Source organism: Natrix helvetica, assembly GCF_964273705.1.
Source record: "Natrix helvetica genome assembly, chromosome: 3".
Lineage (NCBI taxonomy): Eukaryota > Metazoa > Chordata > Lepidosauria > Squamata > Natricidae > Natrix > Natrix helvetica.
The window spans coordinates 73,646,920-73,662,723 of NC_138549.1; the positions used below are offsets into that span (position 1 = coordinate 73,646,920).

The 15,804-nt window shown below is 38.3% G+C and overlaps 2 protein-coding genes across 2 annotated transcripts in view; one reads left to right on the top strand and one right to left on the bottom strand.

The window, feature by feature from the left end:
- The window catches only part of CDC73 (cell division cycle 73), a 103,957-nt gene that overhangs the window by 50,558 nt on the left and 37,595 nt on the right, over positions 1-15,804 (top strand). The gene's annotated exons all lie outside the window — the stretch shown is intronic.
- On the bottom strand, positions 1,137-9,641 carry B3GALT2 (beta-1,3-galactosyltransferase 2). Its single transcript, XM_081949234.1, has 2 exons — positions 9,065-9,641; positions 1,137-4,891 (listed from the first exon to the last, which is right to left on the bottom strand). Exon 2 carries the CDS (start codon positions 4,762-4,764, stop codon positions 3,496-3,498), a length of 1,269 nt encoding a protein of 422 aa, XP_081805360.1. The 5' UTR covers positions 4,765-4,891; positions 9,065-9,641; the 3' UTR covers positions 1,137-3,495.

Genomic DNA, 15,804 nt, shown 5'->3' on the forward strand with positions numbered 1-15,804 from the left:
GTGGTTTGCAAAGTGTGCTGATAATGAGTGAAGCACCCTCCTCAATGCATCAGAGCACCATCATTCTTTCAAGATTTACATTGTTCATTTTAAGACTATCTAATTTTCTGCCTATGTGTATACATGGAGCTCTTCTATTGGGACCGTCAGGAAAGTATAATACCTCCTTAGGTACAGCAACCCCAGAATATTGTGGACAGTCTTCAAAGAAGCCAACACTACTTTCAAAATGCACTATAGCTTTGAGGCTTTTCGGAGTAGTGCTTTGCTTATGTTTAACACAGTTGGTCAAGAGCCGCCTTCAAAATCTTTGGTCAATCCTACATGTATTATCAGGATACCTGTGTTCTTGAATCATTAGAACACTCTTTCTATTTATAGCTAGGATAATTCAGCTATCCTGCTTTGTGAAATGATAGATGTCAATGGATCACTAAGAGTTAGACTTGAAGTTTTTCCAGTAACTGGGTTAATTTAATAAATGACTTTAGGAAATGAATTCTTATTAATCATACCCATCTTTATCATCAAACCAGATAACAAAAAGTTACAAAGTTCTGAAATCATTCAATCGAAATGCAGCCATTCTAAGCCTTGTTCAGTGATGTGATTTGGGTGCAGGGAAACCACTTATGGACTATGGCTTGCTCATTCCTACTTTTAACAGTTCAGACTTACAATGGTTTGTTTGCCATGGCAAAAATATTAACTAATTTTATTTCATAATATATAATTTCATAAAACAAAAATATATTAGGCTTAAAAATGCATGCTTACTATATAGTCATTACAATCATAGTTGGAAAATCTAGTGTCTATTAAAGCCATTATATGTTAACCCAACTGCTTTAATTTTATTTAGTTTCTACTGGAGCAATTGGGATTTCATTCGTAACAAGTGTCATTAATTTCAGTGCAACTTGGGCAATCAACGTTGACTTTCTCTGGCTCCAATCTATTAAGAATAAAGGGAAGCAATTCCCAGTAAGCCAGAAATACAGTGATATTTTTTTTCCACTTCTTTCTGCTAGTTGAAAATAAACCCCAGCTGGTTTCCCTCATATTTTAAAAGTTTGTTTCATATTTAGAATTGTTCTTTAAGATTAAGACAGAATATTATATTCTGGGAACTATACGCCTAACGGTTTTTGTTGTCAGAAGGAGTCTATCAAATGAAATATTTTTTGATATTGCTATCAGTAAATTGGCTTAATAATTGCCCATTGTGGTGTACAACATTTTAATTCTGAACAGTTTGTTTTGTTTTGATGCTTACAAAATGTGGCTTAGTTAATTGTAGAAATATAAAAATCAGATTGTAGTGAAGTGGTATCTATGACCACAAATCTGATTTCAGAGAGATTTTGTTTTATGATTTAAAGAAAACTGACTTTCCTGGTTTTCTAGTACATTTTTTTTATTATGAGTGAGAAACGTAACCCATTATTAAGACTATCATCTGACAGTACTCTGTTTAATGGATGATGGGGACAAACAACATGGTATGATGATACATTTCCCTGTTAACCCTCTATATCAGTATAGGAACAATGAATGTTCCATACTTTCCCCCCAACTTTCTATGGCTTGATTTCCTTTTAATGAGTCATATTTCAGCCAGTACAAGTACTTAATTAACCAATGAAGCAATTTTTCCCAAGTTGGGTATGAAGTAGTTTTTAATGCTTGTAGGTAATAAGAATACTGCATACATAGTTAATTAGATTTATCATGAGCAAAAGCAGCCAGTGGAATTTTGCAATTCCACATTAAAATAAGATGGGTATAATGTAAGTTCTTCAGAAAGTTATTGAATGGGATAAATATGACTTTTTCTGTTTTCCAGTTTTCATTTATCTGCTACTTCTTTAAATACATTTCTAAGTCAAGAATGTTGTGCATGGTGCTTCACGGCCTTCTGGTTGTTTTTGACCTCTATTACTATTAACTCTGGCCACCATTGCCAATGGAAAGGAACTATAGGAACTGCAATTTGAGAATAGCTAAATAGCAACACATAGTCAGTTGCTAGCCAAAACAAGATTATTTTGATACAATAAAACTTCTAACATGCCAGAATGAAAGACAGAAGTTGGAAACTATTCATATTGGTGGTAGCCTAGATCATTGGGTGAAGAGAAACCTTCGGAGAATGTTCACCTATTTTGTAAATATACTATCTGCTTTCCATGAGTATTCAGGAGGACTGAGTTGAGTTTCCTGATAGTGGCTCTTGTTTTGTTTTGTTTGAGTCAGATCTTTGAAGTTTGAAATCATGATATCTTTTAAGATTGAAGTGTAGTTATAAACAATGAAGCAGTGATATCAACAATTTAGTATTTATATTAATGAATTTTGCCAATTTGAAGGCACAGAAAAGTTCTGTTAAAGAACCTTAATATAATCTGCATGTGTCATTGAAAAATTTTAAAAACTGCTTATGCACCAAATGTCAGGATTTAATTGATAGTTTTACAAACCATTTTCTGTTCAGTTTGAGTGTCTTTATGGAAAACATTGTTAGTAGAATATTAAGCTATAACAACAAGTGGGATATAGGATCATATCTTTTACATACTCTAGTTACTAGAGTAATTCTTTTGTGGTGGGTGCTGTTAGGTGAACTGAAAAAATAGATGGCATCACAGGAAACATGATACATACCTAAATATTTTTTAACATGTAGATTGTTACATATTTTCCAAATGAAACTTATAAATACAACTTTTGGATTTAGTATATTCTCACTGTAGTCTCTAAAAATAATTCCTTTCTATTTTGATAGATCACTAAAATATTAGGTTAAAAATTGTCAAGAAATATTGGTGTATCTTACATGGCAATCAAAGTGTTTTTACTATTGAAAGGACCTGTATTACAAGAAAACAGTTCATTAAGAATATTTTAATGAGGCAAGCTATGATCTATATGAGATTTTATATTTTACATAGTTGTCAGTGTTCTTATTCCAAGATATTATCTCTATTGGAGCAAGGGAATTCTTTAAAACCTCTGATAGCATTGGTGCCACATAAAATCATGTTTGAAAATTATGTATACTCAGCTGAAATTTCAGTCAGTGGGAGAAGTTGATTTGTATTTTTTCAGTTATGTTTTTCACGCTCATTGTTTTTTTAAAAAAAATCTTTTAAAAATTAAATTAATATAGAATATTTGCGTAGTGAATTTTATTGGCACATAAAATAGCAATTGTACCACCAAGCTGTGCATGCTTATTATTGCACATTAACACAAATATCTTGATACTGCCTTTTCTCTTTTTCCTGCCATTGAAAACCTTTTGATTAATATTCCTTTTGTAATATTTTAAAGAATTAGATAATTTTTTTAAATTAAAAAAATAATTTTCACACATTAAGTGCTTCCTCTTAAATATCTCCTTCTTAAGCACATCATCCCCCCCCCCCGCCACTGTACATGCTTTCAACTGGATTTTTCTTTTTACACTTTGCAGTATTTTTAGAAAAGTCCTTTTTAGTGCAGTTTACGATGACGGTATTTTCCCCCTTTTTCTTTTGCTGTGTTGGCACAGGCATTGTGCTTATTCTGTTGCAAGTGATTCCAGTATTTGATCAGTTCGCTAGGCTGGAACTGATGGGAGGTAATTAGATGACTATATTTACAGCTGGAATAAGAAACCCGCCAGTGATTGAAGACAAACTCATTGGGTGGGGGCATTGGGTCAATTCTCAGTTTGGCAAGACAGATGCCTACATACACATCTTCTAAATGCAACCGTCTGATACTCAGTGAAACCTTAAAAATCTTTTCCGCTAAATCTCCAGAAAACACATAGCCAGTCCCAGAGCAGAATACAGGGTAGCGTTCGCTTGGATACAGATCAGGTGGCATGTACCACTTACTGTCTTTGTTCCTATTAGGTGCATACCCCCTCATTAGATAGCCAGTAAAGTATTTTTGCCGGGGAGGCAGCTCTGGCTTCAAAAGCTTGTGTATTAAATATTCTGTATTTACAAACATGTCGCTGTCAGTTTTCATAACATATGCAACATTTGGGCAGTAGGTGGCCACCCAGTTCATCCCCATGAGTGTCTTAATTGTTAAGTTATAATAAGTATCCACGTATTCTTGTTGGATAATATCATGGTATTGCCTGCTTTCTTCTAGGATGGCTTGCTGAAGGTATCCATTTAATTTAATACTTAAACCTAGCAAAAAAATCCGAACTATTTGAATCCCAGGCGCCAGGCTTTCGTTTCCCCAGGTTTGCCTGATAGCTTGCCGAGGTTCCGCCTGGTCTGGTTCTGCAGCTATAAGAAGTATTAGGAATGGACTTGATTCCTGGCATTTTTCAGGCTCATTGATGATGTATTTAAAATGATACGAAGCTGGATGGCCAGTTCCTTTTGCATTGTATATACTCCCATTGGCACTGAGCGTGTTCTCTAAACCAGTAACTCCCTGAGGTGACAATCCTGTATCATTAGAATTAATAATCATCTGTGGCCTCAGGGTTTGAGGAATTGCATCTTTCCAAATGGTCCTTAAAGAGCTGTGGTTTGTTTCACTTTTTGTTGATCTAAATCCCCGTGTAGTATATGCCACAGGGTTTTCTTTGTATCCAACTCTCCCAGGCAGCCAATCATGGTGATTAAAAAACAGAAATATAGCAAAAAGGAACACAAGAGAGAGTAGACCAATGAAGTGTGTGCGAAAGAGAGACCGTTTGGTATTCCAGGTCATCTTGGCAAAGCAGCAATGCCGCCTTCTCCACTGAAGCATGTTGTAAGTATCCAATAATGGATATGAGAATGATCGAAGGAAGTGCTTTCTTTGTTTGGGATCCACTGCTATTTCATGGAATTCATCTTGAGTCTTTTATAGGGAGATGGCTAGTGACCAGTGAGCTCTGCAAAAATCAAAGGAGATTTAAGTGAATAAGTTTTCAAAGGTTGCTTTCAAAGTTCTTTTTATAAGGATCATATCAAAAAGAAGAGACATTTTTTACAGAAAGAGGAAACAATGATAGTAACTTGTGCACTACTGTTAAATTTTCAAATTATTCTTCAAATCCATCCCCAATAATTGCCCAGTTTGATGTTCTTGAATTTTTGATTTGTGCAATCTGTTTTAACAATTATACGAGATTAATACATGGCACCGATACAAAACAAGATTATATTCCCATGGTTTTACAACTCTCTATCCTCAAGAATCCCTTCTGCATATGCCACTGAAGTTACAGCTTCAGTGGCATATGCAGCTGTTACTTTTTTAAAGTACTTTCTGGTAACAGAGTTGCTACAATCCCATATACTTAGTTATTGGGGTGTTTGTTTTAAAATAGGCTTGCTTGGAGCAAGATGATTACTGACTTGAGTAAAACCATGTTTCAACAAACTGCAAACTAAAGGGTCTCAGTAAAGATCAAATATAAAGAATTTGGTACCCAGTGGCAGGATTATGAGAACTAATTAAAGCTAATTTGAATGCATTACCTAGCATGATTCACAGTATCTAGTCCCAGTGACTCTTGGGAAATTGTCTACATTGATAGAGATCATAAATGATTGATTATAGCAGAGCTCTGTTAATCACAGTATGTTGCTTGGCTTGTTTCCATTGGTCCCTCCTGCGTTCAGAAAGTCAGTGAGAAGATGCACTTTTTAAAATTAATTTTCAGGATGCATATAACTCACTTAAATATCCTCCAAAATTAACAAATATTGAACATTTTGATTCATAACTGATTTTGATCCTTTTAAATGTGCTTAAAAATTGCAATAGAACTTGATATTCTTTTCTTTATATGATTATATTATACTCAAAAAATCACATTAAATATCCCTTTAGCTTCTAAAAGCTGTTGTAATTTATTTGGGATTTCAACTATGTACTTGCACATACAGACCCACTCCCTATGCCCACTAGTAGCATTTCCTAGAAATAAATCAGTCTTCATAGAAAAGCTGTACTTATCTATGATGAATAAGATACTATAAGCAATATTTAAATATTTTTGGTAGATTTATAAAACATTTCTTACTGTTACTTCATTTTTGTATTCTAGAATAAAGGTAATGTGGAAGTTTTATGATACTGCATATTAAAACTCATGACATTATCCTCAACTGAACCATTTTGAATATAATATAAATTGATTTGTGATTCTGTGCATTGTTTTAAATGCTGAGGCTCTGAGCAGGAGTAAAAGTCGTATGAATATTTTAATAAGATACTTTTTAAAATGTATATTTATACTATAATTACTGACTTCACTACCGCTTAAAGCATATATTGGATTTTTTTTAATTTAAAAGAGTACTGTTTTGCATGAATAGCATATTCAGTGTCAGTTTCTCATTTTAAAAAGAATGTGATTGAGAGGGATTATAATGTTAAATTGTCCTTAAACAGGGTGTTTCATAAAACAGGAACTTAAATATACAGTAGCAAAAACAGTTTGAAATAAATGGGAATACAGTCTTTTAATTTTTCCAGTAGACATTAAGGAAAATTCAGTACAGTATGGAACACATAGCAAATCTTTTGGGGTCTCAAAAGAAGCATTTTCCGTCATTCAGAACAAAAGCTCCAGTTCATCATGCTAACTACCACTAGGAGGAGCAAGTAGTAGGCTTAGCTTTGAATTGTAGGATGCTGTACATCTTTGTAAAATTTATACCATCCTTGAGCTATAAATTAAAATTCTCAAAACTGTTTTCTCTGGAACAATAAATATCCTATTAAAGTTGCCCCTTTGAACTTGAAAGATTTCAAGTTTAAACATCCACAATGTAAACCCTGGATAAATTCTAACATTATACTTTAATAATGTCTAACTTATAGTTTACACTTTTAACTAAAAAAATTAATAAAATTAAAATCATCTTTTTAGTTGATTTGTTGGTATATGCAAATATGTATTAACTACTTGAGATACAGTTAACTGGTGCAGCTATGTGGAGGACACCGTAAGGACTTCCTGTAAGCTGTGTCTTTTTAGAACTAGATTTTATTTAAACTACGTCTCCTGTATTTAAGTATTTAAATATGGTATTTGTTCATTACATTTACATTTGTAATGCACTTAATAGTGTACAGAAAAGGACAGTATTTTGTTCTTTAAAGCATATGTCACCCAATTATATTATAATAAGGTGACTAAAGTGTTAATTAATTTTACTGTTACATTATATCCAATCAAAGAATACATAAAATATTTAACATAATCTTAGCTGAAAACAACTACATTGATTTTGTAAGAAAATTAACTATTATATCAGTTATTTAATATTTTTGCATGTATTGTATTACAATTTTGAGGGCACTTATTCTAAGATTTAATATGCTTACAATGTAGTTAATATAAGGTGTCAAGATACTTAGATGTATATAAATTTTAAAGTTGGTTTCTCTGCAGAATGCAAAATGTTCATAGTTTAGGTTCCAAAACACTATGTGTGGTATCACATGCTCTCTGGATCTTTCTCAGTTTCAAGCATCCCTAAAAGCCACACTTGAGGGTCAGGAAACTACATGGCCCTGAGATAAACAAGAACAGAACTGTGGAAGCTAGTGCTTGCTCTCTGATCATAAATGGGCCACTTTGGATCATGGCCTACATTAAAAAGCTATGTTAAATGCCTCCTCGAGTTTCAGGTGCTCAGCTCAGATTGAATACTAAAATGATGTTGTTTTGTTTTGGTTATAGGCATGCATAATTAAGTTGTCCATAATTTATTTTTATCTCTTGAGAGCTTCAGTCAGTAATCAGAATATTTGAGAGAAAAGTAGGAAGAATGAAATTTTATGTATTAGCTAGGGCAAATTTTTAAATGTCTGTATTAAATAGGGCCTGATATTAGTTTTGACATACCTGCATTAAGACTTACCAGATGGAGGAATCTTCATTAGTCCTTTTAAAATCCTAATAGTTTAAACAAAAATCCATGGAATGTAAAACAACTTATTTTGACTAAAGATTTTTAAACATTATACATGATAGTTATTTCAAAATACATGTTCTCAGGCTGTTTATTCTATTCTTATAATTTACCTCAGATTTTCTCCTCTCAAAATCAGATTTCTCTATTTTTTAAAAAAATAGTATGAGTTTTGCCTAAGACAATGAAAACACATTTATGCTTAACAATCATTAATCATTTAGTATTAGTTGTTAGCTCGGGTTTTGGAAAGAGAAGGACTCAGGCAGTAAAGCAGTATTAAAATTGCAATGGATTGAGGTCTTAAATTTTTATTGCAGATAAGTAACCTGTGTTTTTTCCAATAAGCATTTCAAACAAAACCATCAAGTTTAAATGACTAGGAATGCTGGCAGTGTAGTTGTTTAATAACATTGTTTGTTACTATGCAGCTCAAAGCATTACATGCTACTCAGAACTTGGGATAATGTGATATGTGCCCCCATCTTGAAGGAAATAGTATATTGATGCTGTATGCAGATTCAATAGTATATTGAATTCTGATGGTTATTGATATTACTACCTACCCAATTGATCCTGATGCTCAAATCCCAAAACACTACCCTTATTTTTTAGAGCCCTTTTGGAGGATTATGTATCAGGTGTGGCTGCTAGTAATAATCAGATGACACTGGGTGTTAGGGGCTAAGGGAGTAAATCAAGCCTTGAAAGGTTGAAGATGCTATTGAACTTACTGGACTGCCTAAGTGTGCTTTGATGGTTTGCAGTACCCAAACACTAGTAAGAGTAAATTATTCCTAGTTTCATTAGCTGATTTTTTAAAAGATGGATAGGATGAAGGAGATGTTTTTATATAACTCTAGTCTTTCCTCACCTTTCTTTTTCATTTTTCTAATCTTCCCAGTCTTAGCACTGGACTACAAGTGATGGTTTTCTTAACAAGCACATTTCAATCCAGTCACATTTTTATCAGCTGTGCATACAAAAAGCCCTGATACATTATATAAATATATACATTAACACAGTTAATCATCCATGGAAGCATTAACTCTGACTTCTTGGTGAGTGAATGACAACGCGCTCTATTCTGTTAAGAAATCATGCACTTGAATGAAATATACAATGATTTGACATACCTTCCTTGTTCAGGCCATTTGTAGCATGAACAGATTAAGCTCACTGCAAGTAGTTTTGGCACACCATCCCTTCAGCCAAAAAGATGCTATCAGCCATGCTTTCATCTCCCTCCCCCCAACAGCCTGCTGCCCAAGACTGCTTTTCAAGGCATCCACTGTGTCCATCTGTATGCTTCCTGCTCCGCTTCCTTCCCTAGTCACCAGCCTTCTTGTCTTGATTTTTCTGTGGTCATTTCTCAAGAGACGGAAGCAGCACTTCTAGTTTCCATCCTCGCAGACATTGTCTGCTGCTGCTGACAATAGAAGCATTGAAGCTTTTACAGTTGGTGGTTCCCTTCTTGGACAATGCAGTGCTGTGTTCCTTCTTCAGTATCCATATTTCTAGTGGCGATGCGAGGCAAAGCAGCAAGAACTAGCTAGAATCGGGAGCTGTTCTCCGGCATTTGATAATAAGATTTAGCCCACTTTCTTCATTGTTGCTAGGCAGTAACCAAAAAGGATGAGATGAAAGATGTGAGGAAGAAAAGGGATTTAACTGAAGGTTTTGTTCAGAAAAATCCAATCCGTAGTTCCTCAGCTGCTGCACAGAAAGGCAGCAGTTTAAATGTGGGCTTTTGACAGATGCTGTCTTCTGACAGAGCAGAATTTCACGTCATTGCTTGGCTATGTCCCACGTGATAGTTTGCATTCATTCGGGCTAAATCTAAAGGCAGCCAGAGAGAGCTCACTGCTTTTGCTTCCCTTCAACAGACGATACACACATCCAGCATAGCAGTGAATGAATAAAATGAGAGAAAATGGGGATTGATGAGATCAGTGTGTTTTCCCCAATTGCCTTCCTTTAATGCTATAACTACCACTTCCTAAACATTTCTTAATGTCAGATATTAGTTTATCTGAATCCAAACAGATTTCTGCATTATATAAATGCAAACTCTTTAGTATATTGACCTTTACCATTTTAAGAAGCTACCTTGAGATTTTTACAAATTATCTTGAGATAAATGTATCTGCTTATACAAGACATAAGCCTTTTTTGAAAATGTTAGTCAAAACACCTTCTGCCAGTTTGAACACCATATTTTAAATATATAAAACAATTACATCATCAGAGTAATAATTTGATACCCTTTTCTTTAAAAAAAAAAGAGGCCAAAGGTTTATTTAGTGAAACATTTTAATTCCCATGTGGTTAAAAACACTTGAAGAATTCCATTAGCCAAGTTTGAATATAAAAGGATCATTGTTTTTATGCACATCTGAGAGGAGGGCAAATTATGTGATTTGTATATAATAATAATGCCATTGCAACAATGACTCATTTGTGCTGTATACATTGTGGTTTCTACTAGATTCCTTCATCTCAACTGAGATTAAAAGGAAACATTGACTTTGATAGGGAGATATAACCTCCTTGATAGGCAATGCTTATAGCTTTGTTTTCTATGAATTTATTTCTATTTCCTTTTTATTAGTTATTAATCTTGATAATAAAATAAACAATTTTAACTGTGCCTTGTGTAAATGCATTTTTTTTAAAAAGGTTTTCCAAAATCTCCTACCAATTCAATTTCATAGGCTGAGCCATGGTTTGTAATGTAGTTTGAAGGAGAAAAAGTTTTTCAGCTTTTCTATTTAAGATTGGCATTATGTTAAACATTTGTAGATGTTAGAGGTTAATCATTTTTAGCAATTAGATCCTCATTCATTTTCTTTCTGAGCCAAAAAAATGTAATTGTCTGTGACTTTAGGAGTCTTTTGTGAATGAATTTGTCAAAAACATTTTGCAAATCTAAGTAAACAGTGGTTGCCAGAATATTGTTTTACCCATTTATTGACATTCCTCAAAGCTTTAAAAGATTACAAATTCTGAACTTTCTCAAAAGCCACTTTGATTCATTTTTTTAAAGAAAAAGTATATGTCTGGAACTTCTAAAAATTGAATAATGCTTTTGATCAATGTAGCCTGTAGAGAGATTTAAGTAACAGATTTATAATTTCCTTTCCCCTCTCCTTTTTTTAAAAAAATGACTTTGTTTTAACTACTCCCTGCAGAGAATGACATTAGAAACATAGTAATCTATATTTTCCTCTACTTCTGCTTTATGTGTTATGCCTGTTGTTTATTATGAATGCCAGTGTGGTGGTTAAGGAGGTTGACTAAGAATGTACTATGAATAAGGAGACCCAGGGGCTAGTCTACCCCACCCCCAGAAATTCACTGAGTGATTTTGGACCAGTTATTCCCAGCCCTTACAAACCTTACAAGTTTGTTGTTGTAGAAAAAATTAGGAGGAAGAAATTAGCTCCTGGATGAGAAGTGGGATATAAATATAATAAATAAATCATGCTAAAAAATTAGAGAAATATACATGGGTAAGCTTCAGAATTAACAATTGCTATGACTAGAAAGGTAAATATAAATGCTAAAATGATATATTTAGGATCTTTGTGGAAATGTAACTTCATGGATATATATATCCAAACTATGTAAACTTTTCAGGAGTCAGAAGTATAATATTGTCAGCTGCCCAGATTCATCTCAATAGTGAGATAGCCAGCAAAGAAAATTAATTAATTAACTAATTGGCATTGGATGTCTGCTGGATTTCGTCAAGATGGTCACATCAGACCACAAAATGAAGTGAGATAATTCAAAATAGATGTTCATGTATCCGAAGTGGATCTAAACCACTGTGTGTTAATTCTCCACAAGCTCCATTCCCGATTCATTTCTCCAAGGTCTATCATATTGAGAAAATTAATATGGAACTATGAGAGGAGGGGAGGCTGTACTCATGTGTACCTGTCTAAAATTACATATGAATGCTTTTGTTGCCAATAGTTGACTCTACAAATTGTATCACATCCTGTCCTAAAATTACTTTCTTGATCATAAAAACAAACAAACCGCATTGGCAACAATACTATAGATGTAACGCTAATTTACTCATTTACTCAATGTGATCCAGTCAGCCTGATAATGACAGTTGGTCTTACCTGAACTGTTGTTTTAGGAGGTTTTGCAGGATTAGCCAGGATTGGGTATTGTGATGTCCAATTGGCCTCGAGACAGAGTTAATTTGAAGCCACGCCTCTGCCGCTTTCTTCTGGTTCCCAGTTTCAATGAGTCAAGCCCACTGCAAAACACCTGAAAACAAGTCATAAGGGAACACACCCTACCCCCTGAACTCCCCAAACCCTGGACCAACGCTAGGGTGGGAACCTGGCTAATCCTGCAAAACCTCCTAAAACAACAGTTCAGGTAAGACCAACTGTCATTTTCTGGAGGAATTTTGCAGGATTAGCCAGGATTGGGACATACCCAAGTTAACGTCCCTCAGGGGGGCACTATTGGTTCTGGGCCCCTCATGCGCTACCACCTGTTGCAACACCCTACGACCAAATGCCGCATCAGCCGATGCAAACACGTCTAACCTGTAGTGCCTGATAAAGGGAGACAGGGATGCCCACGTAGCTGCCCTGCAAATCTCCACGATAGATGCCTGTGTGGCCCAGGCTGCCGAGGTAGCCGCACTCCTGGTGGAGTGTGCAGTGATGCCGTGGGGCACTGGAAGGTGCTGAACCTCATAACCAATGCGATGGCCAGTTTGATCCACCTCCCTATAGCCGAGGAGGACACCCTCTTCCCCAAGGAAAATGGATAAAAGGAAACGAAGATCACCTCAGACTTCCTGAGGCCCTCCGTGTGCCTCAGGTAAATGAGCAAGGCATGCCTGACATCCAGCCATTAAGAGTTATGAACTTCAGATCAACCGTCCTCAGAGGTTCGAATGGTGCTCCTATCATTGCTTGGAGAACCATAGTGAGGCTCCATGTCGGAAACCTATGGACTACTGCGGGATGGAGATTCCCTGCACCCTTCAAAAACCTCTTAATTAACAGGACCTGGGAAAGTGGAAGGAGCCCGTCTCCCTGAATAATCATGGAGAGGGCCGCCACCTGTCTCCTGCGGGTGCCATGTGAGAGCCCCCAATCCAATCCATCTTGGAGAAACTCCCAAGACGTGCGATACCAAAGCCTCAAAAGGATTCGCTCCCGAGACCCGGCACCACTCTGCAAAGACCCGCCAGGTGGAATCATAAAGCCTAGTGGTGGAACCCTTGCGTGAAGCCTCAATTGTGGAGATCACACTCTGTGAAAGCTGGGCGGCCCTTAGGCGCTCCCGCTCAATCTCCACACGGCTAGCTGCAGCCACTGTGGCTTGGGACGCACCAGGTTCCCCTGTCTGAGGTCCACATCCCTCCCCAGGATCCTCCACGGGTGTGACACTGACAGGCACATTAGGTCCGCAAACTACGCCCGGCGCGGCCAATAGGGTGCCACTAAGATGAGCTCCGCCTTCTCTGATATCACTTTCCGAACTACCCCAAGGGGAAGGGGAGGGAAGGCATAGAGCAGGCCCTCCAGCCACGGAATCCGAAGTGTGTCGACTCCCTCTGTCCCCCGAGCCGGGAACCGAGAGAAAAACCAATCAAACTGCGTTCTGCGGTGTGGCAAACAGGTCCACCTCCGGATGGCTGAACCTGGAGCAGATGGCCTGGAACAGTTACGGAGAAAGGCTCCACTTCCCGTGGTCAACCATGGCCCTACTGAGCCAGTCGGCTTGATGGTTGTTCACTCCTGTGATGTGTTCCACCCTGAGTGATCAAAGATCCCTCTCCACCGAGGCACCGAGTCCCATCACCTCAGTTCGAAGAGCCCTGGAGTGTGTGCCGCCCTGTCAGTTGACGTGGGCCTTCACTGCCACATTGTCGGTCAGCACCAAGACATCTCGATCCCGAACATGGTCCTCGAAGTGCCGCAATGCCAAGTGAATCGCTCGCCGTTCCAGCCAATTTATATTGTGTTGGAGGTCCCACCAGGTCCAACGCCCCTGCGCCACCTGGTACTCCAAGAGAGCTCCCCAGCCGTACAAGTTGGCATCCGTTGTCAGGATGAGGTGCTCCGACTCCCTGAACTCGCAGCCCTTGTGTAGCGCTGGGGAGAGCCACCACCTCAATGACAGCTGCACCTGTGGTATCACTGGAACCTTTTCCTCAGAATTGCTGGACTTTGACCTCTGATGCGGCAGGAGATGCCACTGGAGCGTCCTCACGTGTAGATGAGCCCAAGGCACCACATCTATGCAAGAAATGAATTTCCCCAGCAAGCTCGAGAACACTACTACAGGAACAAAACATTGACTTCTAACTTGTCTAACTAAGGCTAACAAACTAACTTTACGGTCATGGTACAGGAACACCTTCCCCAGCTTAGAGTCTATGATGGTCCCCAGGTGAGGAATCCTGATGGCGGGAACGAGAAAACTCTTATCTAGGTGAACCAAAAAACCTAACTGCTGTAGTGTAGATACCACCAATGAAATATCCTCCCTCGCCCGCTCAAACAATGCTGCTTGGACTAAGATGTCATCGAGATAGCATTGGACCCTGACAGAGCACTCACGGAGGTAAGCCGTCACTGTGGCTAGGACCTTAGTGAAGGTCCGAGGCGCCGACGCCAAGCCAAACGGTAGGGCCCTATTCTGGTAGTGGCTACCTAAATAGGAGAACCTGAGATACTTACGATGGCCAGGGTAGATGGGGATATGGAGATAAGCCTCCATCGTCTCGATGGAGGCCATGACGTCATTGCGCCTGACCCCCGCCAAGATGGATTTAAGCGATGCCATCTTGAATCTTTTATAGACTAAGTGAAAATTTAGCAGTTTAAGATCCAGAATCGCCCTCCATCACCCCAAACTCTTCGAAACGACAAAGAGGTTGAAATAGAAACCTGACCCCACTTGGTCCAGTGGAACTGGTTCCACCGCCCTAATCTCTAGGAGGTGTCGGATTGCCTGCCTCATGAGAGAGCATTTATTTTTACTCTTGGTGACCAAAAATATCCAAAAGTGGTTCAGCGGAATGGAGAAAAACTCTAGGCACAGGCCAAATCTGATGGTATTCAGAACCCAGGCATCAGTCGTAATCTCAGCCCAGGCATCGGCAAACAGAAGCAGTCTGCTGCCTATGGGTGGGGTCGCTATTGACCTATCTGCCCCGGCGGTAGGGACGGCCTCCTCCCCCCGAAAGGGCCTCTTCCCCTGGGGTTGGAGCCTAGGCCTATCCCTGGTGTAATGCCTATCCGACTGCCTATCTGATCTCGGAAAATACCTGCTGTGCTGCGCCTCCTAATCTGACTGATGATAGGACTGCTTCTGAAAGTAAGACATAGATTTTTGCTCCGACTTCTTTGCAGGCATAGACATGACCTTTTTATTCTGGTCCTCAACAAGGATTGGGTCCAACGGGATACCAAAAAGGGACCCCCGGAATAATGCAATAATGCCAGGTGTCACTTTGTCTTGTTCTCCGCTTGCCACCCCTCAGCCCCAGGAGACATCGGGAGGTCACCAAGGCCGCCATTGCCCGTGAGGCATACTTCATGGCATGCAGAATGGCATCTGCAGAAAATTGTGCAACAGCAACCACCTTGTTGAGATCTTGATGAGTACTCACCTCAGACGGAAACCTTTCCTGCATATGTTGTAGCCAAAGGATAGGCGTGTGGCTGAAGAACGACGCAGAGGCAGCTGCCTTGATGGCCCACGCGGAAGACTGGAATGTTTTACGAAGGGTCAGCTCCACCTTCTTGTCCTCGGCCTTTAAGTAATCAGCCACATCACAGGACACCACCGTTGACATGGAAGCCAATGCCACCACTGGAGAGTCCAC

Excerpts from the sequence above, each read along its gene's own strand:
- B3GALT2 (XM_081949234.1), bottom strand. The coding sequence starts at position 4,764 with ATGCTTCAGTGGAGAAGGCGGCATTGCTGCTTTGCCAAGATGACCTGG.